This window comes from Equus caballus, chromosome 8 (assembly GCF_041296265.1).
Source record: "Equus caballus isolate H_3958 breed thoroughbred chromosome 8, TB-T2T, whole genome shotgun sequence".
Lineage (NCBI taxonomy): Eukaryota > Metazoa > Chordata > Mammalia > Perissodactyla > Equidae > Equus > Equus caballus.
This window is the reverse complement of record NC_091691.1, coordinates 31,423,291-31,449,203: the sequence shown is the minus strand read 5'-3', so window position 1 is coordinate 31,449,203 and position 25,913 is coordinate 31,423,291. Positions and strand designations below refer to the sequence as shown.

Sequence of the window (25,913 nt, the reverse complement as noted above, 5' to 3'; positions counted from 1 at the left end):
CCACTTTGGAAGACAGTTTGGCAGTTTTTACAAAACTAAACATACTCTTATCATATGCTCTACCCAAAGGAACTCAAAGTTATGTCCACACAAAAACATGCACACAGACGTTTATCGCAGCTTTAGTCATAACTGCCAACACTTGGAAGCAACCAAGATGATCTTCAGTAGATGAATGGATAAACTATGACACAACCAGACAATGCAATATTATTCAGCACTAAAAAGAAATAAGCTATCAAGCCACAAAAAGACACAGAGGAACCTTAAACGCATATTGCTAAGTGAAAGAAGCCAATCTGAAAAGGCTACACACTGTGTGATTCCAGCTATATGACATTCTGGAAAAGCACAATTATGGAGACAGTAAAAAGAGTGATTGCCAGGGATTAGGGAGGAAGGAGAAATGAACAGGTGGAGCACAGAGGATTTTCAGGGCAGTAAAACTATTCTGTAAGACACCACAATGATGGATACATGTCATACATTTGTCCAAATCCGTTGAATGTACAACACCTAGAGCGGACTCTAATGTAAGCTATGGACTCGAGGTGATTATGATGTGTCAATGCAGGTTCGTCAATCCTAACAAATGTACCACTCTAACCTAAGACGTTAACAACAGGGGAAATGGCAGGTGTGGCAGCAGGGGATAGACAGGAAATCTCTGTACCTTCCTCTAAATTTTGTTGTGAATCTAAAACTGCTCTAAAAAACACAGTTTATTTTTTTAAAAATTATCCTTAATGTTAGAAGAAGAAGAAGGAAAGAAAGACAAATCGGGAAAGAAGAGTGCACGAGTGCAGGTGGTTACCACCCTTAACTTCATGGAGACTGGAGGAAAGAGTCACAAGTTAGAGGCTGACTCGCTCACATGTGGAGAACCACTCCCAGTTTTATTTTTCTCCATTATTTCTGTTCTTGATGTGAGAGACCTTCAGTAGATAACGTCTGAAAACTGAGCCAGGGCACAGGAGCACTGCTGGGTTTCCCACTGTAAATATAAGTAACCACGGGCACTGCCGCTCAGCAACACAAACAAAACAGAGAAGGGAGAGAAAACACAGTCTCAGGCTGAATCTAGAAACTAGGTCAAAGCAGTGAATGAAACTGCAAACAGGTCCGAAACTCTACATACGGGAAACAGGAAGCAAAGACACAGGCTTGGCAGAGGAGGGATCAGTGTGGCTGCTGTGCCCCAACAGCATTTGACTTTTTATTTTCTCTTAAAAGTCTGTTTGAATTTACCTCTTAAACATTTCTCATCATGCAATGTTAAAACATGCGTGTGTTTTTAATAAAATATTATTTTAAAAGAGCAAAACAAAGAAAATCGTCAACACAATGGTCTGTTTCCACACCCAGAATTAGGTCGAGTGCTGTGGCTCTGCACACAGGCTGGCCAACGTCCACCCCAAGGCCACCCCCAAGACAGGCCCAGTACCCACAGAGAAAGAAATCAACCTGCAGGTGTGGCAGGCTTCCCAGAGAGACCGTCTGACACCAAAGCTGAAGACCCCCAAAGTGATTGCAAAACAGACTTCCAAGAGACAACTCAGGGAGAAACTTATGGGAATAAGATGAACATCCTCAAAACAACACCAATAGTTGCTGGGGTGCAATACAGAGAGTAAAAAACCTTTAAAATACATCTGTACACTGGGCCACCCTACCTGTCAATAACATCCTGGAGGGATTCCTGACGTTGAGTCAGCGTCAGAATCAGGTCCCTCTGACTTTTGGAGGGTGACGTGAAACAGCTCGCTGGCCCAGCCCCCTTCCTGTGACTGCTATCCAAAGCCCCGAGCCAGGGCATCTGCTCTCTGCCAGCCAGGGAACAAATCCCCAACAAATCTCTGCCGTAGACAGGAGCGCGGGAACACCGCCGTTCATTGACAAAATAAATCTGGTCCAGCCGCTCTTTCAAAAGTCTGGTCTTTTCCTCCTTTATCAAAAACAAGGATGTAAATGGTTACTGCGAAACAAGAGGCCCAGTTACTGGTCTCCCCAAACCCTGTGGGGCCCCTCATGTATGGTGACTGCTGCACAGGGTACACTAGGACACACAGGTCCTGGTTCTAGAGGAAATAGCGACAGAAAGGAAGCACAGAAAAGTGGCACTCTTTTCCTCGCCAACGTGAAAAATATTTCTCAAAACACTGTGAGCATTTCTAACATCTAGAAGGCAGGTACGAGAATATAAAAAAATGTGAAAGGGGATTTTTGCAATTATAAAGTCCAGTTTCGTTCCTTTTATTCAGAAATGTGTTTTTAAAATCAAAATTTTTTAATTCAGAGAGACTATGTATTTTGGAAGGCACATAAATTGATGATGCCTCATAGAAGCTGTTAGATATCACAACCATCTCTTATAACAAGCAATTTCTGAAAAACAACTTCCATGCATGCGGTTGTCACCCATCCATGGCGTTCAGGTGTACTGCACCATACCTGGGTTGGTCCTCCAATGGGAGAGGCTGGCTTGGAGGCCATTCCAGGGTCTCCTGCAGCCAGGGGATTGACTGCCACTCGACCAGGCACACCCACTACAAATGCAAAAGTGAAGAGTTGGAAACCAAGCCTACTGGCACGCTCTCCAGACCCTCATTCTCCACGAGCACGATCTCTATCACCTTTCACCAGCACATTTCTGGAATGTGTAAATTATTCAGAACTGCCAGCAAAGCATTCCTGCTCTCTGGTGACAATCTAATCTGAGCATCATGGGTCTATCTCTCCTTTGGTGAGTGCCCCATGTGCTCAGAGGAGCCCACCACACACCTCAGACTCTGGTCATCCTCACTGCCATCACACCAGTGCAGCAGCCATATGGACCCCAGCACTCCACTGCCCTTCGTCCTTCATCATTTACCCCAACTGCCTGTGGCCAGGGAGTCAGCACTGTCCTCCAGACCAGGACAGAACCACCCCAGGATGACACACGGCCTGCTCCTACCAGCAGGGCCAAGCTGTTTGTCCTGACAGAGACTTTCACACAGGAGACTGCTGAAAGAGGTACCTGAGGACTGAAAAGGGCTCTGGGGTCAGACATCCACCTCAGGGGGGCAAAGGGAAGAGCCAAGGTGATTAGAACCTAGGGGCTGGGGCTGGTGCCAGGCACAGGAGCTCGAGGCCCACAAGACAGGATTTATTAAGCTCTGGGGAGGATGCCAGCTGCTGGTTCTAGGAGAGTGAGAGAAAACCTGGAAAATGGAACTCACTGCAAGTGGAACCACATGCCACAGCTGGGATGCAGAACTGCTGCCAGGGCAACACTGACAGCGCTGCAGCCTCCTCCAGCATCCCACTGGCACAGTCCAATGGGAAGGGGGTACACAGGCCCCACCCCAGCTTTGCCACACACCATCCACGGACTGGGGCTGAGCGGTGACAAGGAATTCAGGTTGGGAGTGCTCCCTGCTGCTTCCACAGGTCAATTCGACCTGAGTGCCTGCTCAGTCCGTGGGCTCCTCAGCAGGCACCACAGATGGGGTGCACCCAGGGAGAGCAGGACAGGAAGCAGGCTGCAGGATGGGTGAGGAGCAGCATAGGCTGGGCTAGATGGAGAAGGCTCTGAACCAGGCTCCACTACCTGTCCCAGGGGAAATTCTCACACATTCGAGAAATATATTTGACATTAACAATCAAAATTTCTCATGATTCCAAGTCTCTTGTTAGAGCAAAAAAAATCCCAAATCTAAGGTGAGTGGAGGCTGATTATATTCAACCAACACCTTTGAGAGCGAAAGAGAAAGAAAACCAACGAAGCTGATACCAGCCCGTCTGTGGAAATCAGAGATGGCCAAAGATGGGACTTGCAGGTTCTGGGGCACACAGCAGATATCATAAACATCTTGCAGTTACCTTAGAAGCGAAGAAAGTCAGAAAGAAGCTTCAAAGCCAAGTCTGTTTCCTGAGCACTCACCTGGCGGGGTCACGGGTGCAGGGCCTGGGCCGCTGGCCGGGGGTTTGCTTCCCAGGGCATTCAGGGCGCCCGCCTGAGACACAGTCTGCATCACCACAGGGCCTGGGGGTCGCAGATAGGACTGCCCAGGCGCAGACACGATCTGAAGAACGCTACCTGCAATCACATGGGTGCGCCTTTTACCTACAGGCTACACTACTTCCAAATATACAAAAACAAACAAGGCAATAACCAAAACTCCAAAATCAAATTTACTCCAACGAGGCAATGCAATGTTCAGTTACTTGGAGAAAAATGAAAATATTTCATTCACAATGAATGAAAACTCTAAGGAACAATGTCATTTTGCTTAAAATCAAGACAAAGCTCAGCTCTTCCTTGCAATTCCTATTTCTGGTGACACAATGGATACCTGCTGAGGGTGTGTCACATGTGTTTGAGGCCCTAAACCCCCAAGCCAGTCATAGGTGGAAGGTCCCAGCTCCCAGATCATGTTTTGGTGCTTGCCACCCAACTGGATGCTAGATGAAGAAATTTCCAAAGACTTGTTTTTCAGGCCAAATGCTCTACTGACACTAATTAAGGAGCTTGCCATTTTCCAGCTTTTGTGTGGTTAAGTCTTTCTTAACTCTCTGGAGGAAAGGCCCCACAGTGTGCTCTACACAACTAGAGCTCAACAGAAATGGAACAGATGGCCTCACCCCATTGGTCAAAAAACTGGAGAAATATGAAATTAAACCACATTAAACAGTTTCTTTGCAGCAAGCTTCCCGGGTGCCTCTGCTCTGCTGATGTGCATGTGACTCCAGAGCTGGTGCAGGGCATCCCAGACCTGGCTGACAACAAAGCCCTTCGCCCCTGACAAGAGCCATGAACAACACATCCTGGGAAGACGGCTAAGGGAGGGCACCAGCCGAGGCTGCTACGGACACCACCTTGGAATCCTAACCTACCGTGAGAGGGACTGAAATGACTAAAGTGCTGCCATGTAATCATTAAGGATTAATACTAACATGCTACTTAAATAGCATCCCTTCATTTTCTTCGAAAAGCAATTACTACAGGAACATATCGTTCTCAGCCAAAGGCCTAGGAGGCTTTGGTCTAGGAGTTAAAATTGTAAAACCTGTATATATAAAGAACATGACTTCTACACAAAGTGCTGGTCCTTTGGCATTTTTAGGGCAATTTGTCTCACACTAAAATTAGAAAGTAGCAAATACTTCTATTTTGATTTTAAAAATAGGAAACATTTTTCAAAAGAGAGATTTTATTAAAAAATTACCATCATCTCTTTAGCATGTATCAAGTACCAGGCAACCACATGATGTATGTATGTTATCTCACTAGTCCACTAAACACCCTATAAGGCAAGACTCATTAAGGCCATTTCCAAGTAAAGCAACTGCGCTTAAAGGAGCTAACAGGCCCAAATCACAGCTACACGGGGAGGAGTCAGGCCTGGGACGGCTCTGCCTGCAAACTACCTGCAGTTGAGTTCTTCACCTGTCACAATGAGTTAGCCGTCTTTTACCTTGTAGCTGCAGGGGCTGGCCAGCTGTGAGCTGCCGGAGCTGGCTGTGTGACAAGGTGAATTTGTTCCCTTGGAACTGCAGCGTCACAGGGGTCTCTGGCTGGGCGACTCGACTTGGCGGTCCCGCAAGGGAAGCCAGCTGGGCTATTTTGACTACCTCTCCACCTGCAGAAACGCAGAAAAAGGAATTAAGACTTTGGGGAAAACTTTGCAATTACTATACTGACAATCACTTGTCACATGGAATGACTGTCTATTGTAAACTGAAGTATCAGAGAAATATTTATTGGGTATTGCTTTCTAACACTTTCAGAAAATAACTTTTTTAACAGAAAAGAGAAGATAATTAAAATCAAATTTTAATGTTTCACTTACTTAATCATAACTGGTAGAGATTTTAGATATCAAATATTAACATAACTAACCAAACTATTAAAGAATACTTTACTTTTCTTTCCAACCAATAAAAAAGTTTCAAACATCAAAAACGAGAAATCTGTTTGTAATATACTTTCAAACTCTCATATCAACTCTTCAGAGAACTTTCAAAATGTGAAAAAGTACACGTCCAATTCAGCTCACAGAGGTAAACAAGATTTTATCACTAGAGCTATAAAAGAAAAGAACTAGGTTCAATTACACCCACGATCTTCTCAAAACTTGGGACTGTACTTAAGTACACAAACACATCACACAAAGGTAGCTTTAAGATATAGTTTCACACTAATTTGAACTAGGTCGTAGGATGCCATCTACGTGTCCTGTGAGGAGAAACTTAGCACTGCTGAAAGCATACCTCAGACGGGGTCACCCACACCTAACCCAAAAAGGCACTGCCTTCCAGCTGTAACTCAGCAGCAGGTTTCAAAGTGTAAACAGTCGCTATGCGAGTCTAAATGTTCCTCCCAAGAAAACCCACACCAGAATTATTAGAGATTCTATAAAGACAACAGTTACAGAAGACTAGAAAAATACCCAAAATTACCTTTCCCACAGAAACCATGAATGAGGAAGGGAAAATGATAAAAGGAGATGCAGAGATTTGTGTGTGAAGTTTGAAGGGCCCATCAGCCCTCGGTGAAGGCGTGAGACTGAAGGGCGGCCTGGCTGACTTTATGCCCCGCAAGCACAGCTCCTGGGGCACAGCCCAGAGTTCCTACCCCAGGCAAACAGAAATGGAACATATACAAGTGCTTCCTCCTTTGGGCAACTAACTAGAATAACTACTATTTGCTGGCAATGGAAGACAAGGTTGTCATGAGAGAAAACTAGCCTGCACTCAGCGTCTCCTCATGACATTGCCTCTCTCCCTCATCTTTCCAGAAAGGCCTCCACACAACTTGCTACAACAACAAATAAAGTGCTCAAGGTGGCGTCTGAAAAATGATGTAGGCCATAATAGTTTCAGTAACGGTACTTTCTACATCAGAATGAACAGGGGTACATATAAGAATCAGAAATATGCTAATTGCACTGATGACAATAAAAAGCTCTATCAAAAAAATTTAATAAGATAACATTTTAGTCATTGACCTATTTATTACAAAATGCCTTAGTCACACAATAATTCACTCCAGGTTTAAATTTGGTGATAAGTGAGAGACTAAACGAAGTCATGGTTTTCAGAAACTGAACGCTAGTTCACACGGCTGGCAAACAAGTTGCTGGCTTGTTTTACTCCCATTTGCTCCCCGAGGTGACCCTTGTGGCTGATGGAAGGAAACCTTGGCAAACACTAAAAGTGCGACAATCAGCACAGTGAGGCAGGGCACAAGTGCAGGAAGAAAGCAGAGTGACGTACGGGGATCAGGAGAAAGGAAAGAGAAAGGACAAGGCCCTGGACACCGGCCCTGGAGGGGAGCCCTCCCTCTGCAGATTTAGGGCCAGAAACAACAGCATGGCGAAAGGCAGCACCAGGCATGGGGTTAGGGGAGACAAAGGGAGCGGACAGCAAGGCCCCTCAAACACCACTGATCTGAACACAGCTGCCTGTGGTAAAGAGGTGGCAGAACTGGGAGAGGCGAGGCCACTTACTAGGCAGGCGCGCCTGGGCCTGCGAGGTGAGCACCAGCCCCTGAGGCAGCGCACTCTGCCCGGCCGGGTGCGAGGGGGCCTGGGGCTGGGGCTGGGGCGGGCCCGGGGCGGAGGCCTGGGCAGTGGTCTGGGCCCGCAGTTTCGCAGGATGGGCTGGGCTAGGTGCTGTGCTGAAGGTCGAGGCGGGCTGGTGTCTCGGAGCACCGGTGGAAGCCTGAGAGGTCTGAAACGGGGCTGCTCCCGCTGCAATCAATAAGGTTTGTTTGTGCAAAGCTGTTAGAGGTTCTTAATAATTTTAAAGAAATAAAACAAACATTATTTCATACCATCTCTCAAATGCGAAGCCCTCTCTAAAGAAAAGAGGGGGGGCCAATGTCTATAGAGTGAGAGAAATACAAGTTTTTATCTGTTGTTAACTCATTTCACTTTGAGTTCATCAGCAGGCTACCCAGTACATTCTGGAGTAAATGGAATGTTACCAGTCAGCCCACTCAAATGTGAGCGTCAATTAGAAGCCACTTCCTAACCACACAGAGTACCCCGAGCTGTACAAGGAGCTCTTGCAGCAAAGCAGTGCTGTCTGGACGCTTACGTAGATCTTAGAGAAACACAGTGGACTGACGTTGAGGACCCCGTGGCTAGGAGCAGAATGCTAATTTCGTTAACTTTGCTGCCATTTAACCCTGTCCTCTTTCACAGTAATGATCAGGTTACGCTGAAATGGTGGCACAAAACACAACAAGAGTAGACTTCCTCACAAGTTTCGTCAACGACCTTGACGTGCATTTCCCTACATGAAAGAAAACGTTTCTGCCAACGTACATCTTCATCATCACATCAACAGTGGCTTGACTAAGAGTGAACATCTTGTATAGGGAAAAAATCCAGTTTAAAGAAATAAAAAAGCCTAACACTCATGGGAGAACTACACAAGGTCTCTTCGGCAGAGCCAGAGCAGACAGTCCACTCCTGCTCCTGCTCAGAGGAACGGTCACGTGTCCAGAGGGGCAAGGAAAAGTGCGAGGAACTTCTTCCACAGAAACCATTACTGACGCCGAGAACATGACACCACAGGAGGCATACCTTTTGCATCCGGATTTGCAGAGAACGTGGCGATTGGTGGCCGTCCTCGAATGTGGCCCTGTGGAGCGGCAGTGGCGGTGGCGGAGGTCGCTGTCCGGGGTGGATGTGTGCTGGGGAAAGTCACAGTGCGACCCTCGGGCTTCTGGCCATACTGTACAGGCTGAAACAACCTAGACGGCATTTGTGTAGACAAGAAGACACGAGCATGGCTGAGACTTGGGGGTTATGGCTGCCCGGAAGGGGTTCGGGGGTGCAGGACCACCCAAGAGCAGAGAGGGGTTCCCACTCCCAGGGCAGTTTAAAGGGCTGTAGGGGGTTTCTAAATACTGCACAGAAGCTCATCATGGGTTCTGGAGGAGGTGCTGACAACACTTAGGACACAAGAGTGGTAAATCCACTCCGACACCTGGGTGATACGAGGGGAACATGACTCTGAAGTTCCCATCAATGTGGACTAGAAACAATGCGTCTAACTCACAAAGTTCATGATGCTACTGTCCAGAATAAGAGCAAAGTGGAGTGATTAGCCAGCTTGCACAGTGAGGTCACAGGCAGTACATGTAATGACAGAAACAGTCAAGGCACCTCACAGGCAACAGCAGGTAAACCTGCAGAAGGGGATCCGCACACGGCTGCTGTTCTCGGATTTTATCACAGTGCAACAAGCTCTGTACATTCCTTTCACCTGGAAAACTGTAACGGCAGGGATTCTATATTTTCAAAACCCCTGTGGCAACACAACAGGTGGAAACAGCCAACAGAAAGACTAAGTGAAGCTGGGCCAGCCCCAGGAGGACTGCAGCTTTGCTACCCCGTCTGTGTATTTAACTGAGGGCTGCAGGCCCTGAGTGCAGGCTAGGCAGACGAAACAAGAGTGATCGGTTCCAAGTCCCCAGGGAAGCCACACGCAGAAAAGGCAATAAGACAGGGCTGCCACTTTACAGAACTGGCCCCTTTCTCTCTAAAATATCTATTTTTTTTCTCGTTTTTAACCTGAGCATAGGATTTCACCTATTTCCAACTTGCTAGCTTTAGCCTGTCTTGAATCATTTATGTTTCAATTTCATTATCTAACATGTTCTGCACCCCCAGCTTCCCAGCACCTGCAAAATCATTGTTTCAGATGTCCTCATGCTGCAGTCAAAGTGGATGGAGCCCTCTGCCTGTCCTCAGGGCCACAACACCACGCCACAGTATACCCTCTGGCCTCGCTACTCAGGCATCTGCCCATGACAACGGCCATCACACCACACATCAGGTTTGATCCAGCCTGACCTCCTCGTCCCCAGCCTCCTCCCCTCTCGAATCCCAGTGCTCCTTAAAGATGATGAAAGGGCCCTTCTTCAGGCGGGTGAGTGGCCACACGGCCCTGCCCAAGAGGTGTGGAGTGTCCACACTTGCCATTTATAATGGGCTCCTCTCACAGAGACCAAGGACATCTGGGCGATCTCCAGAAGCAGATACCAAATGAGATGATTGGCCTTCCTTTTCACGAGCTATAGCCCAGGTTTTCACGTGAAACTCAAACCAGATGGTCCCAGCTCTCCCTGAGGGGCTGTGTGGCCAAGGCCCCTTTTCAGGGGGGAAGACGTCACCTGGACCCCATGGCCCAGGGGCCGATTCACAACCAGCCAGGACCCAGCCAGAGCCAAGGTGAGCAGGAAGTGATGCTCCGGACCACATACCTGCTGGGCTTCAGTCTGATGGCCACCGGCCTGCTTGATGGGGGCGGTGCAGCAAATAGCTCCTCAATGAGTTTCCGCGTCACCTTTTTCTTACACAGCAATTCTGCCTCGTGACGAGTCATTTTATTTTCTAAGCCAATTAGATCAAATATAGAAAGATCGGTTTCCTGAGTAGAAAAAAAAATTTGCTACATGAGGCAGTAGAAAATACACTTGACTAACGATCAAAGTATATTCCCATGTGGGGAGACCAAGCCCCATGTGGCTGTCTCCCTGAGAGGCGTCCTTGAAGACCTTGCCTGCACCCCACTCTTGGGCTCTGCAGGCCGCTCCACGTACCTTGGCTCCCCCAACTTTGAGATGGGAATGATGGCACTTGGTCATCTCAAATGGCAGTGGGAACGGAGAAGGCAGCACTCAGAGACAGACTAGACTCAGCAGAGGAGAGAGGGAAGAGTCTGGAAACCCTGGTCTGGAAGCAGGAAGATGCTAGGCCTCGTTGAGAAGGCGGGTGGAGGAGCGACCCAAGTGCACTGGTGCAAGTGGAGGTGGACGTATGACACGTCGCTCAGTCCAGCACCCTCGGGATGCCCATTCCTCAGGGCACGCTGCCTGAGTGCCCAGCTGGGGCCAACTTCCCAACATGCCCAGCACACTCCACACTCCACTTGTGCTTCCTGTGGACTTCAATAACAAAACGCAACCTGACTCCCACAAGGATGAAAACAATCAGGGGACGGACAGCAGGCGAAACCTCCCACACCCTCGCCCACACTGGTGGGGACGTGAAATGGTGTCACAGGTTTGGAAAGTCTGGCAGTTCATCCAAAGGTTAAACATGGAATCAAGAAATGACCCTGCAATGCCAGGCCTAGACATGTATCCAAGAGAAATGAAACCTACATCCACACAAAACTGGTACATGAATATCCCCAGCAGCATTATTCATAATGGCCAAAAAGTAGAAACAACCCAAATGTCTATCAACTGATAAACAGGTAAACAAAATGTAGTCTATCCATACAATGAAATATTTATCATTCAGCCTTAAAAAGGGAAAAAAAATCTGACACATGCTACAACATGAACTTCGAAAATATTATGATCAGTGAAGTTGGTCAGACACGAAAGGCCACATATTATATGATTTCATTTACATGAAATGCCAGAATAGGTGAATCGAGAGACAGGAGCAGACGAGTGGCTGCCCGGGGCTGGGAGAGGGGAGGGGGAGTGGGAGTGACAGTTAACCTATGCGGATCTTCTCTTTGGGGTAATGAAATGTTCTAGAATTAGTGGTGATGGTTACACAACTCTCTGAATATACTAAAACCAAAAAACTGTACACTTTAGAAGGGTGACTTTTATAATGAATTATCTCAATAAAGCTGTTTTTAAAATGAAAAGTACAACATAAAAATTAGTATCTGTAAAACATCTCCCCTCTAATTCCTTAAAGTAATCTCTCTCTGAATCATCTTTATTTCCCATGGCTCAATTTTTCTTTAATTCAATGAAAAACACATCCCTATATTAACAGTGGTAGGAACAATACTAATCATGCTAACTCACCGACACGGCACGTACAAACTGCCCACCACCCAGCCCCTTCTCAAATCATGACACACATTAACTGGCTCACTCCTTACAACCTCCCTATGTGTTGAGGGAGCCAAGACAGGCTGGCTACCCAGGGCCGTGCTGCTGGTGAGGCAGAGCCAGGACCTGCTGTCCTCACCCTACACGTTCACAAACCTATACAAGTCACAAAGCCGGTTCCCATTTCTCAGCATTTGCGAGATCTCGGGTCCCGGCCCTCTGAGCTGGCGCCCACACAGGAGGGGCTGCAGCAGGAGCAGAGCAGCAGTGGGGAAGGCTGCAGAGGGGAACCAGGTGTCAGCCCACCCACTGCCCCGCTGCCCGGTGGGCCTGGGTAAGCTCTCCGGCTCCTTGAGTGGACACCTGAGTTGGTGGGTCAAACTTACAGAAAGGGAATGGCAGCCTCCAGCCCTCGACAAGACCCCATAAGTTCAGCATACTTATGTTCCATATCACCCAACACGATCCAATTTCTTTCCTTTTAAAAATTTTAGTTTTGTAAAAATAATTTTCACTACCAAAAAATTTAAACACAAAAAGGTATACAAGTATATTTTTTTGCTTAAAAAATAACCAAACTTCTACCACCTAAGGATAAATTACTAACATTTTAATAAAGGTCTTTTTATACACATAAAAATGTCACTGATTGATAAATAAACAGACAGACGGGGATAGAGGGAGGGAGACTCCAGAGGAGCAGAGATTTCGGCTGTCTTGTTCACCGCTGTCCCCATGACGAGGGAAATGCCTGGCACCTAGCAGGGAGTCGATAAATATTTGTTGAACAAATGAATGAAAACAATAAAAAATAACGTACTGAGCTTGTGGGTGCCAGGTACAAGATGAGGTTCTTCCCATGGACTGTATGTTTCACACAGAGTGACAGAAAGTACACGATTATCCCCGTTCCACAGAGGGGGACACTCCACCCAAAGCCCCTCAGTTAGTGCATGAGAGGCATGTGGACCTCCAGGACAAGGGTTTGTTGGAACCAACCTCTCACAAGCATTCTCAGGATAACGTGCTGGGCACAGACGTCAAGTAGAGATGTACCTTCCTGAATCTTCGCCTTACCTTCCAGGAGTCTCTGTCGAGCGCCTTCAGGATGAGGGAGGCCGAGCTGTACTGCAGCGGCCCCGCCGTGTAGGACGACTCTGGGAGCCGGGGCTCCACCAGTCCGGGGTGGTTGCAGATCCGCTGCAGCCTCAGGAGGATGCTCAGCACATCCACAAAGTGCCCGCTCTTCAGCGCTTCCTGCGTTCTGCTCTCGAGAAGAGACACGAACATTAATATCAGTATGTGTCTAGGCCAGTCAGGACTCCTCGCCCTTTAGTTTGCTAACTCCAGAAACACACAACTGGCAGGTTCTCCCCAGATGTGGTTAATAAATTAGTGACATGAGAACACCAAAGTCTGAATTCCCCTCGAGGTGGTTATGATCCTTGGACTCACTCCTGGCTCCTGGGAAACAGGACAGGAAGCCAAAGAGTCAGGGAGGGTGGGCAGATGTGGGCACAGTTCTCCCCGCCTCCACTGCCAGTGGGAAGACGACACTCTAAAACGGCAGCAATGATGCACTTCAGCCCAACTGTGATGAGTACTGGGAAGAAGTGGCAGGCATCTGACCGAGGAAGGAAGGCACTCAAAGTGCAGGGTGAGAGCCCATCAGAGAGTGAGGCCATTCGTCCCCTCTTGGGGGACGTGGACCCTGAGGCCCATCAAACAAACCAAGTCCACTCATCCCCTCTTGTGGGGGACGCCAACTCTGACACCCATCAGACAGAGCGAGTCTACCCGTCCCCTCTCGTGGAAATGCTGGGCCATAAGCCTGTGGGTCAGAGAAGCAGGCAGACATGCAGATCTAACCGCACATCTGGCCAGTACTGCACAGGAAACACAGGGGATGCAGCATGGGGTGCTCTGGAAAGTTCAAGTGGAGACCCCTGGGAAGAGGGGGACCACCACGAAGGGCAATGGAAAGAGAGCAGAGCAAAGCCAACAGGTAAGGCAGGACGGAGCTGGGGAGGCCAGGAAGAAGGGCTGGGCCAGCTGGTCTGCAGAGACTCAGGAGCAGAGGCAGAAGACTGGAGGGAAGAGAGGAGAGGCATGAGGAGGTGACAGAGAGAACGGCCAGGTTTCTGTTGAGTAGCTGTGCCAACAAGGTACCACATCCTAGAAGAGGAAAGCCTAGAAGAAAACCAGGTTTGGGGGAGCCATCCTGGAGCAGGTCTGTACAGTGTTGTACAGTCTGCAGTGCTCAAGGGACAGATAAGCAGCCACAGGAGGACGTGGTCAACTTAGACGGCTGCAGACAAGAGCAGAGCTGAGCGCGAAGCAGCACAGCAGGTCGAGCACCCCAGAAGTCGCCAGAGCTTCAGCACAGGCAATTCTCAGTGTGATGAAATGGGCCAGAGTGGAGACAGAGCAGGGGTGGAGACAAGGGAGTGGAGACAGGCATACCGACAGCCCTACAAGTTTGGCTCTGGAGAACAGAAGGGGAGAGGGCAGGGGAGAGTTTAAAGATGAGCCTCTGTCCTCAAGAGGCCTGCAACAAAGGATCTGCTTCAGAATGAGGCTGGAAACAGGAGAAAGATCAACAACACTGGAAATGGAGGTTCCTGAGGGATGGCACTCAGAGCCCACTGCAGGGACTGGTCACAGAAACCAGGAGGTGGTGGTATAAACATAGGTGGTCTGCAGGGCTCTCCGACAAGGAGGGAAGAGCCAAGGTCTGCTGAGAAGTGGGCAAGAATAAGGCAGTAGGAACATATGACACAGTCACCTCAGAGAGGAAGGGAAGGTACAGACCAATAGTGGCGCTCAGAGCCCACTCAAGAACCTCAAGACCATTATATCAACGTGCAACGAGCCATGCCTGGCAGCACCCTAGAAAGTGAGTTATCAGGAGGTACTGTGAGGTCAAACGCAGGGATGCTCAACACCTCCCACTGACTTGAAAGGCTCAGGGAGAAAGAGGGACGTGGACATAAGGAGGGAGAGACTCTTCCTGCAGCTCCATCAGGAGCAAATGCCACAGAAGAATCAAGGATCTACTATCACCAGTGGCTCCCAGATCCAGGAGCCTCTACTACCAGCAGATGGAGAGTGTCCCACACTCAACGAGTGGGACTGACGTCATCATCCTGAAGTGTAAACCAACCACGTCCCAAGACATACCACCAAAGACTGACGGACCAGATGTCCTGAGAACACTGTTCTCGGCAGTGGGCAGGTGCCCCTGACTCCACATGAGTCCCTTACACGCTGGTGTTTGACCTGTCTCTCCATAAGCCACAATTCTCTCCACTGAAACTTATTCTTTATAAACTCATCTACTCAAAGATATGACTTACACCCAAGCTTTAACAATACTGCAGTTTTCTGCTCATGCACATGGTTTCCCCAATGTTCAGGAAGGATGTTTTGTTGTGAGGGGATGCGGTTTTTGAGTGAAACAATCAACTGACTGTAGCATCATCAATGCAGTTTGTCAAGGACTAAGAAATCGTACACATGGCTATTAATGCATACTTACATTCTGTTCTAAAATCTTCCACACATAACCCTATAAAGCAAGCATGAATTAATAGAAAAACCATTTTTTGAAGGCTTATTATGTACAGACACTATTCTGACAATTTTATACGCTTAATAACATAATCCTCACAACCCCACAATAACTACCCTCATTTTATATAAGAAGATGAAGAACAAAGAGGTTGTGCCCAGGCAACCCAGCTATCTAATGGAGGGGCTGGCCTTTACATTCATTTCCCTCCAGAATGTGGGTCCCTCCCATACTGTCTGTGCCCGGGCCTCACACCACCTCCCTCCAGAACCTCGGTCCCTCCCACACTGTCTGTGCCCCGTGATGACTTGCATCTGCCGCCTCAGGCCAACTCACCAGGCCACCACGTTCCTTCCCACAAGTAGCAGGAACACGTGAGCCAAGGTGAGCCAGGTGAGCCGTCTGTCAGTCACCTGATACGGAAATCTAGGAGCTTGTTCTGGAATGCTGAGCCCCCATTTAGGCCTCTGAGGTTGAGTCTGTGGTGAAACTGGTGGACACTGTGTGATTTTTCTCCACTGCCCACAAGGAGACACAGAGTGGCTATAAATACTGAGTACAAATATACTTAAAATTTTCAAAACTTTAATTCGTGTTTAATATTTTTTTCAATATAAAATCAGAAAAATGGAGAGCATAATGCAAAGAGCCAAACAGGTCACGTGAGAGGATCAAGGGAACCCCACACTTTTAGGATCCACATGTAGGTGCAGGTACCACGCAGGAGGGTGTTCCTGGACAGACAGAAGTCGTAGAGTGTCAGCAGCCGCCTGGCCTGGCACGTTCACTCTAGGACATTCTGCCCGTATATATACAGCACACAGCCTTCCTGCCAGGCCCCAGCTGGCCTGAAGTCCAAGGTCCTATGTGTGGTTGTGAAAAGAAGAGCTGGTCAATCAGAATGTGTCTCCTGTGGGAATCTAAACTAAAACACTGCAAGACTACTCCAGTGAATGGAGAGAGAGGGAACGGGATGCCATGCTCCCCCTGGGTTAGCTACGCAGGAGCAGAACCTCTGAGAAGGCAAGCGGAGAGGTTCCAGAGACACGACAGGTCCAGGGAGGGGACGGCCCACAACAAGCTCGAGAGAAGCAGAAATCTCCAAAAAACCGCAGAGCCCACCAGCCTGGTGAGAGCGCAGCATCCAGCTCCAGACACCTGTCCCCACAGAAGGCATCTCTGCCCCTTAAGCCAGGGAGGGTGAGAAAGGACATGCGAGATCCTGCCCTTACCCAGGCTGCAGAATGACGTCCTCATACAGGGCTTTTTGTCGATTAGAAAGGCGGCACTTCAAAACGTGCTCATATTTCTTTGTCAGTTGCTTTTCCACATCTCTTTTAGTTCTCCTCAAAATAAATGGCTGTGTCACCTGAAAAAAAAAAAGAAAATGATTGTTTCCTTTCCAAAAACAATGTCATTACACATTTCCACTCAGTCACGTGTACTTTAATGACTCAACTGAAATCACAAAGCCACACATACCCGATGTAACCGTATGACCACTTTATGGTAGTAGTCCTGGTTTTCCTCATTAGGGGCTTTTAGAGGGAAACGCAGGTAGGGTCTGGAAATGCCCGGAATGAGGAAGTGCACCATGGTCCACAGCTCCAGGAAGGTGTTGTGCAGGGGTGCATCAATCAGAAGCAGACGCTGCTGGCTGTACACAAAATGAGAGACAACATCTAAAATTCCAAACACACAAAGCTAGGGGCAGAATCGCTTTCTCCAAAGATGTTTAAGAAAAGAGACAATGACAATTTTACGAAACTAAGGTAAATGTACACATGCCTTGAAGAACTGGGCTGAATTAAATGAACGCTTTGGATCTCTTCAGCCGCAGGCACTATGCCAAAGGGGAAGGGGAAGTCCCTATAGCCGAAAGGCAATTTTGTGTGAGTGTAATTACCTAAATTTCTTCAAAAGAATCTTTACAGCAACAACAACAACACAGAACACTCAATGGTGAGAGGCTAGCACACAACACTTGGGTGGCGGGTCAGACCTCTGCAGGGTGAACACGGCTTCCCAGTGCCTCTCGGTCATGCCCTTCACGCGCTGCATCTCGTCTATGACCAGGCACTTCCACCGCACCCGCGTGAAGCAGGCGTGGCCCCTGAAGAACTGCTTGTAGGATGTGATGCAGATGTTGAAGCTGTTGGGCTCAGTCCACTCCTGCAGCACATGAAACAAAGTCTCAACCGTCTTCTCATTTCTTCTTTGGAATAAATAATCTGGGGAATTCTTTTGAAACTTTTCGCCACTGAATTAGCCTATTCCCACCCATAATGACTTTACTCATTTTTCTTAGTAACTTGCTTATTACTGCACAGAAAATGGTTGAGTTTATAGTTTTATGATGTTTTCCTCTAGGAGTCTAAAGCACTTGTATAGACAAACTAAGAAGCTGCTTTGGAGGCATGAACAACTGTCTTTGGAAATAAGATTATCACAGAGTATCCTGAAGTGGGACTAGCTTTTATAGTGCACAATCTGAGAGGGAAATGTATTCAGAAGACGACGGTAAGGTGAAGATGTATGTTGCCAGTGACTGCGTTATAAGCTTTTTAAACAGTTAATAACAGAGACGGTAAAAGAAACCACGTCTCAAGGTCCTCACTTATCCAGTAAATACTACTCAACACAATAGAGTCTAATGATGAGCCAGAATTTTATCTTCAATGAAAACCTGTGATCTGTAATGTAGTTTTACTTAGAATCTAGCACTAGAGACTACTGGGTGGAAAAAAGAAAGAGTCCAGATTTGTTTTGCAAGTTTATCTATATGTTACAGACATTCCTAATAAACATTTCCATGGGAATTATAAGGATTTGTAATTCAGAACTCAAGACTCATCATAACTTCCGTTTATGCTTGTAATAGTCAACGGGCCTACAGTTAAAAAGAACTGCAGCCTCTCCAGAGACCACTTAGTTCTGGAAGGAAATTCTCTCATTTTCTGGGAAGTGAAAATGAGCCCTCTGTGGAATGCAGCCTTTTGCACCTGCGACCCTCCTTGCAAGTAGTGACCAGTTTTTCAAGTGTAGTCTACTTTCAAGGGGCTCCAAATCTAGGAACAACTCAAAGGTCTGGAATCTCACAAATAAGTGATTTATGACAATTACACTAATAAGCATGTCTTAACATTTTGAAATTTGTCTTCTGTAGAAATTAAGATGGGTTTTATTTCATGTTTAAAATAAAATACCTGTCTCTTTGCTTTGAGTTCTCTATGGTTGCCAACATATAAAAGGGTTTTGAGCCCAGGACACCATCGCTTCAATTCGAGCTCCCACTTGAGTATGTTACAGCTTCTCACAATGACAAGATGAGGACCCCAATTGCCTATAAAGGAAAGAAGATACAGAATTTTCCTCTTTAACTGAAACCATCTGTCAAGTCCAGGCACCCGGTGCTGTGTTGATCAGAGCTTAGTGAGTACATGTGGGAAGTGCCAGTGTGTGACACTGAAGCAGACATCCAGGTAGGATGCACAGGTGTCCTGTCTACCTTACAACCATCAGAATCGGGACAGGCTCCTCCTCAGCTCCCATGTCCTGCTGCCACGGGACTCGAGGCCTGGCACATAGGAGACACTCAGCAAAGAACTGCTGAATGAGTGACTACCAAATAAAATGAACATTTATTCAAAAACATGGTTAACTCCCCCTGTGAGCATGGGGAAGAATTCTCATCTACAACAAACAATGCTCCGAAAGTGAAGAGAGCCACAGACTGAGCGCTCTGACTCGGAGCCCCGAGGCCTTCTCAAGCCCGCCGGCAGTCGCATTCCTGCAGCATATGCAGGCTTCCGGCTCCCATGGCTCGTGCCCATGGCGGGTTCCAAACTCTAGTCCCAACACACCCAAACCATCCCCAAATTATATGGTTGTAATTTCATTCCTCTGAAAAATAGGGTTTTTCAAATTATTAGAGTAATACACACCTAACAAATTTCAATCTTTCTACTAAAATGAAACGTAAACCAAGTTAAAAGACAGAAACAGCAGACCTGGAAAAAACATCTGCAGTAGCCACATCTCTGGCCATTACTGCTCATACGCAAAGCATCACTACCAATTCTTAACAAGAACCACCCAAGTGGAAAACAAAGAAGGATGTGAACAGAAATTTCACAAAGAAAAAAAATAGGTAGACAATAAACTTTTTAAGAGGCACAACCTCACGAGCAGGGAAATGCAAATCAACCCCAGATGCCATTTTCCCCCCAATGAAAAACAAGATTTAAAAAAAAAACAAAACCAGCATTTAACACACTGTTGCATTTTTGGAGAGGAACAAAGCACCTATACATGCATTTCCAAATACGTCCGTCCACACGTGGGCGAGGCCAGGCAGGACGCACACTAGACTGTCCTGAGTGGTCACCACTGGGGATGGAGGCAAGTGGACAGGGGCAGACTGCTATTTTCTTACTTAAAAAAAAAAGTGGTGAGTTTGTGAGCAATTTTAATTTTGTGTGCATTTCTCAGAACTCTCCAGCTGGAAGTCTCCTCCAGTGAGCTCCACGACTCTTGCCGGACTGGTGAACTCTGGTTTTCTGCTTACACGGTGATGACGAATGCAAGGACACCGGACTGGGCCGCATGGAGTGAGGGACAAGCAGGCGAGCCACATCCAAGGTGGAACACACTCAGCTTGAAGTGGCCATGGTCTATCCAAGTGGAGAAGCAGAATGAGCAGCACACTGCCCACCTGCTCTTCCTTCAAAGCACATCAGGACCTGACCATTGCTCTCTCCCAGTCCCAGCCACCCACCTCTCCCACTACATGGTGAACTTCCTAACGACTGGCCCTCCAAGTCTGTTCCCAGCACAAAGTTGACTGAGTGACTCCTCAGACACCTGTACTAATGCAGATAGGCACTGAGGAAGAGCCAGGCCCACACGCTGCCTGCAAAGCTCCCACCATAGTCGGCCTTGCCAACCTTCCTGGCCTTGTGCACTCCTATTGCTATACCAGCCTCAGCGCTGTTCCATGGACAGACCAGCTGCCCCTTCAGCCTCTGCATCCATGCCCCATCTCCCTGGGTCCCCTGCTCAGGATGGCCACAGTTTTCTGGGGTCTCTGCTCGCCTGCTATGCAAGAGGCTTCCCCTGCTCCCCCCACCCCCTGCACCTTGTCCTGCCAGGACTTTCTTCAAGGTATCTTATTCCAGATCCACTATCTGTGCCCGTGAGGGCCTCCTGCAGGTGGGGGCTTGGTTCTGTTCACAGCTGTACCCTCAGTGCTGAAAACAGCACCAGGAATGGGTTAGGCACGAGGTAAATACCTATGAAATGAATGATTCATTCATCTGCTCAAGTAATGAAATAAAATCCCCTATTTTCGGAAGGGTAGGCTGCCTTCACTTTTTCACTTAATAAAATAATACGGCAAAGTGGTTTTTCCATCTTGAAGTAACTATATATATTGAAATCTATTTTATTTTAAAGTAATATATTTAAAACTCTGTGACACTGGGTCAAAAAACAGAAACAAACTAATTCAAGAAAATAGGAACCCAGAAGTTGATCCGTTTGTGTTTAAAAACTGATCATGAGGTTGATTAAGCTTTTTAAATAAAGGGCACAGAATGCCTTACTAAGGGTGCTAAGGTAACCGTCTAACAACCTGGAGGGACGGGAGGAAGAAACCAGCACTTGGGGGAAGGAACAACCCCCACCCTCTCTGTCCTCCCATCTCACAGGTCTACTGCGTTTCCCTTGTTTCCATCCAACCCAGTCAGGCCGCCAACTCCCTCCTAATGTAAACAGTCCCCTCCTTCCTTCGGACACTCCAACATAAGAACAAGGTAACGTGTCCATTTTTCTCTGTGGCTACCCAGGAGCCTACTTAAATTTGGATTGGAATGTAAGCTTCAACAACTCATCCCAATGTGCTTTTCAGACATTTCTTTTGCAAGAGGAAGACTAAGACCCTGTACTGTGTTAGAGACACAAAGTGTATGCTCCTCTACAGGCCCCGCAGGTGCAGAGTTGGGGGCGAGGTGGGCACCTGACCCACAGGCCAAGCAGAGGGCAGTGAGTGGGGGCTGATCCCTGAACACCCAGAGGCTGGGGCCCTGGACCAACAAAGTTCGAGTTGAAAGAGTCAAGGGGTGAGGAAGCAGTTGGAGTGAAGGGCACAGCCTGCCACAGAGATGGCGGGCACTCTATCTCTCCACTGCTGTTCAGCTGCCGAGCCCTCACATGGCACTAGGCGGCTCCCTAAGGAACCAGAGAGTGGAGCAGAAGCACCACTGGGCAGCAGGATCCAGCAGGAGAGACAGGAGGGGCATGAGTCACCGCAGCAGAAGGAACACAGGGGTGGGCCAGGGAAGTGCGCTACCCATCATGCCACAGAGGACAAGTACCAGCCAGCTCGTGGCCAGCATTTGGTGGGAGTCCAGGCACGGGCTCGTGCCGATGCACAGAAAGCACAGATGCTGTGCCACCTGTTCTGCTGTCCACACGCTGATCAGCAGTGGAACACCGGAAGTTACAAAGCCTGGTCACCCCCTGGTGGGTCTCATATTACATTAGATTTTGTTTTTTTTTTTTTTTTTTAAAGATTTTATTTTTTCCTTTTTCTCCCCAAAGCCCCCCGGTATATAGTTGTGTATTCTTCGTTGTGGGTTCTTCTAGTTGTGCCATGTGGGACGCTGCCTCAGCGTGGTCTGATGAGCAGTGCCATGTCCGCGCCCAGGATTCGAACTAACGAAACACTGGGCCGCCTGCAGTGGAGCGCGCGAACTTAACCACTCGGCCATGGGGCCAGCCCCTTACATTAGATTTTGAATAACAATGAGTTACTCGATCTAGTGTTAACTGTGAAGGGGTTTTGTGTTTGTTCATGCAATGAGCACTTCTGAGCCCTGTTATTTAAGGTCCTGGACCGCAACAGAGCAAAGGAGGAGAGAAAAAAACGTCACTCCCCACCCTCAGGCCAGATGCACTGTCTACCGTTCAGTCTTAGCAAATACGTACTATTCAAAAACAATAAGCTCTTACCTTCATTACAAGCTAGGTGGGCAAAGAAAGCAATGATCTGCACTGTTTTACCAAGCCCAGCTTCATCTGCCAATATGCCATTGAGATTCTTCCGGTAGAGTTTGGCCAGCCAGTCCAGGCCAATCTTCTGGTAATCTCTGAGTGCACCATACAACAGAGACGGGGCGTTCAACTTCACCTGCAGTGACAGACAGGCCAAATAAGCACTTCTTCTCAAAATAATCATTAGAACTTTTTCTCCAAAGTGAAGTCTATCTAATCAGTCCCACAATAAGCCTACTGGAAAGACACAGAAATGATCTACAGACAACAGGAAAAGAAAGATCAATATTGCTTTCTCTGACAACTTCTTCAGTTAGGGATAAAGAGCTCATTTGCAAGTAGGAAGCCTTTTCCCTGCCTCACAAAGACACCGCCCCCATGAAAGCGCAGCGCCTCACCGCAGTGCTGATCCGAGCACTGCCCTTGGGCAGGACGGCTTCGGCCACAGCGGTCACCTCTGCAATGTCCTTTGTGTGTGGTTTCCCAATATTCATTCTCTCTGCAGCTTTAAACTGGTCCATGATGAACAGTGAGTCTATGAGAACCACATCCTTCCGGCTCTCCCGGTCACCTGGGCAGTCCTCCACATCTGTGAATGATGCAAAAACAGTATTTGTGAAATTTGCTGCTGCTGTGATAGCTTGATGAGCCTACTTAACATTAAAAAAAAAAAAGGAAAAAGTTGACAGAATCCAAATATTTCAAATACAGAATTAAGCAGTAATTTTGTTTGTTTTTAATCCACTTTATATACCTAGCAATACTAACCGGAAATATGAGTAGAAACTCTCCTGAAACTGTCAGATACAGGACCACTCTGGACAGCCCTCAGGTGAAACTGGACAACGTCTCTGTCGCAATCAGGAGTTGGCACCACCAACAGATTTATAGGCGTCTAAGGGTTTAGTGACCACTCCCCGCCCCCAGTGACAAGAAAGGAAAAACTAGAATCATCTCCAAGTATAGGCAAGCAAGGGGGCTGCCAGTCCCTCCTCTGGCTCTACCGCAGCGTGCTATCCTCACAGCCCCTGGCCTCGCCGACAACTCCTTCCCAGCCCCTCCCGCACCTCCCCACTCACAGGCATCTATGTCTAATAATCAACAAGCGGCATGAGAACAAGAAAAAGAAGACTCTTCTGCTGTAGTCTATGTATCAGTTTGGAATGTCTAATAAAAATAAACTCCTTAAAACTGGTGTGTTTCTTTCATCAGACTAAAAGAAAATGAATGTAACGTTTAAATTCTGTTTTAAGCATCTTCCTCTGCTAGTGTTTTGGCTTTCGTTTTTACAGCTGAACTGTTTAAAGACGCTGAAACAGACCTTCTTCTTCACTCGTCTCCTCACTGTCGGGTTTAGGTTGGGGCCACTGGAAATTCGGCAGAAAGGCACCTTCGTACAACTTCATCAAATCAATTAAGGGCAATTCAGCTGGAAAGAATCGCAGGAAGAAAGGTGGTTATTTTACACCACTGGTGTCAGTGGAGAACGAAACACAGCCGGGGGCTGCAGGAAGAGAAAGTCGCTTTCACACGTAAGCCTTTTGCTGGCTTTACACAATTTCTTGGGAAAAGCATGTTATTTTCTAAAAGTGCATTTAGTTTTTGCAAAAATTATGATTACCTACTACTGATACAAGGTGTAAAATATTTTCTTTATAAAGTGAGATGAGAATCTTTGAAACAAAATGAAGAAAATTTTTATTCATAGAAGAAAGAAATATCTTTTTAAAAATCAAATAAATATACATTTAAACATATAGAATACTAAATAACAGTAAAAATACTACTGATGGAAAATAATTGGTAGATATGATACATAAAAATGTAAAACATCAAAAATCAAACAAAATAAAGAAAAAATGTTCAAAAAGTATGACAAAAGATCGTTACACTTTCTGAATATGGAGCTCACCCTAACTGATTAAAACCCACCCCACTAAAGCCGCAATCACAGTGGGCAAAGGATATGGAACTGTCTCACACACAAAATGCTATAAAGGCTCATAAAGTATTTTTTAACTGAGCACCTCTAGACATGAGATAGTGCACAATTTATCCTCTATCTAATTAACCACCATGCTAAACATCAGCATGACAGAAGAGTAGAATGAATGAGATACTCTCAAACACAGCAAGTAATGGGATCAACTGCCTTCATTTTCCAGGAAACCAAGATAGAAAGCTGAACAGCTTTAAAATTTCAGACCCTCCAACCTCGTACTTCCCATTTCCATGAGTCTGCCCAGGGGAGCAATCAGAAACTCAGACTCAGATTTGTGCTCAAACACAGCTCCACATGATGTTAGCTATCACCAGGGGAAAGCACTGTAACTGAGCTGCATACTTGTGATATGTGAGCTTTTCTGCATGTGTATTCTATGTCAATAAAGTTTGTGGCCAAAATAAATGCCACACTCAAGTACTCCAAAAGAACAATATCAAAGGCACTGTTCATTTAAGACTAATAAGAATCCAGTGACTTCATTTGCTCACGATTTAAAACACCCATCACACTGGCTTGATGTGCAGATATGTGATGAAGCCGAGTGAAATTAACTGTAGGATCTAGGTGTTGGGTATGTGCATGTTCATGACAAGGTCCTTTCAAATTTTCTTTATGTCTGAATGTTTGCCTAACAAAATGCTGGAAAATATAAACATACATCATATAATAGCTAAGTAGAAAAAGTCAGAAGAAACAACTAAAAAATGACAATAATAAGATAATTCAGGAAGGTGTCCTGGAGCAAACTTGACACAGAGAAATCAACAGGCTTCAAATATAAACTAGTTAGAAGATACACTGGGAGAAAAGACTCCATTCATATAGAAAATTAAATACTTAGAATTAAACTTTTTGAAAATACACAACATCTACACAAAGAGAGTGCTAAAAGGCTCCTGAGAGGCATAAGAGGAGACCTGAATGAGAAGAAGCATGCTCTGTGAATGAATAAAAACTCAGTATCACTTGGGGCTGGCCCCGTGGCCGAGTGGTTAAATTCGCGCACTCTGCTGCAGGCGGCCCAGAGTTTCGTTGGTTTGAATCCTGGGCGCGGACATAGCACTGCTCATCAAACCACGCTGAGGCAGCGTCCCACCTGCCACAACTAGAAGGACCCACAACGAAGAATATACAACTATGTACCAGGGGGCTTTGGGGAGAAAAAGGAAAAAGTAGAATCTTTAAAAAAAAAAAAACCTCAGTATTACAGATATCACCAACAGATGGTCAGAGTCTGGCCAGTCCCCCCCCCCCCCACATTGGCCAGGGCTAACCGAGGTGACCTCTAGATGGTGTGAAATGACAGTGAGTAGTTTGCAAGGCTCAGCTGAGAGATGCTGTGTGCTCATGGATCACTTAGTGGGGAGACCAGCCACTATGCCACAATGCCATGAGGACACTCAAATAGCCCCACAGAGAAGTCC

General features: G+C 46.9%; 1 protein-coding gene across 48 annotated transcripts in view; it reads right to left on the bottom strand.

The window, feature by feature from the left end:
* Positions 1-25,913, bottom strand: part of EP400 (E1A binding protein p400) — a 120,445-nt gene that overhangs the window by 51,005 nt on the left and 43,527 nt on the right. For 36 of the 48 annotated variants that reach the window (XM_023647363.2, XM_070220444.1, XM_023647365.2 and 33 more), the window contains 15 exons: positions 23,806-23,913; positions 22,883-23,073; positions 22,443-22,620; positions 18,638-18,774; positions 17,434-17,603; positions 16,914-17,088; positions 16,664-16,800; positions 12,938-13,124; positions 10,262-10,428; positions 8,577-8,746; positions 7,494-7,736; positions 5,460-5,624; positions 3,926-4,081; positions 2,452-2,546; positions 1,674-1,945 (listed from right to left, as the gene is read on the bottom strand). In XM_023647363.2, coding sequence (XP_023503131.2) covers positions 1,674-1,945; positions 2,452-2,546; positions 3,926-4,081; positions 5,460-5,624; positions 7,494-7,736; positions 8,577-8,746; positions 10,262-10,428; positions 12,938-13,124; positions 16,664-16,800; positions 16,914-17,088; positions 17,434-17,603; positions 18,638-18,774; positions 22,443-22,620; positions 22,883-23,073; positions 23,806-23,913 — 2,551 coding nt within the window. The remainder of the gene's footprint in view (positions 1-1,673; positions 1,946-2,451; positions 2,547-3,925; positions 4,082-5,459; positions 5,625-7,493; positions 7,737-8,576; positions 8,747-10,261; positions 10,429-12,937; positions 13,125-16,663; positions 16,801-16,913; positions 17,089-17,433; positions 17,604-18,637; positions 18,775-22,442; positions 22,621-22,882; positions 23,074-23,805; positions 23,914-25,913) is intronic. The other 12 variants (XM_070220468.1, XM_070220469.1, XM_070220464.1 and 9 more) reach the window with 1 other exon arrangement.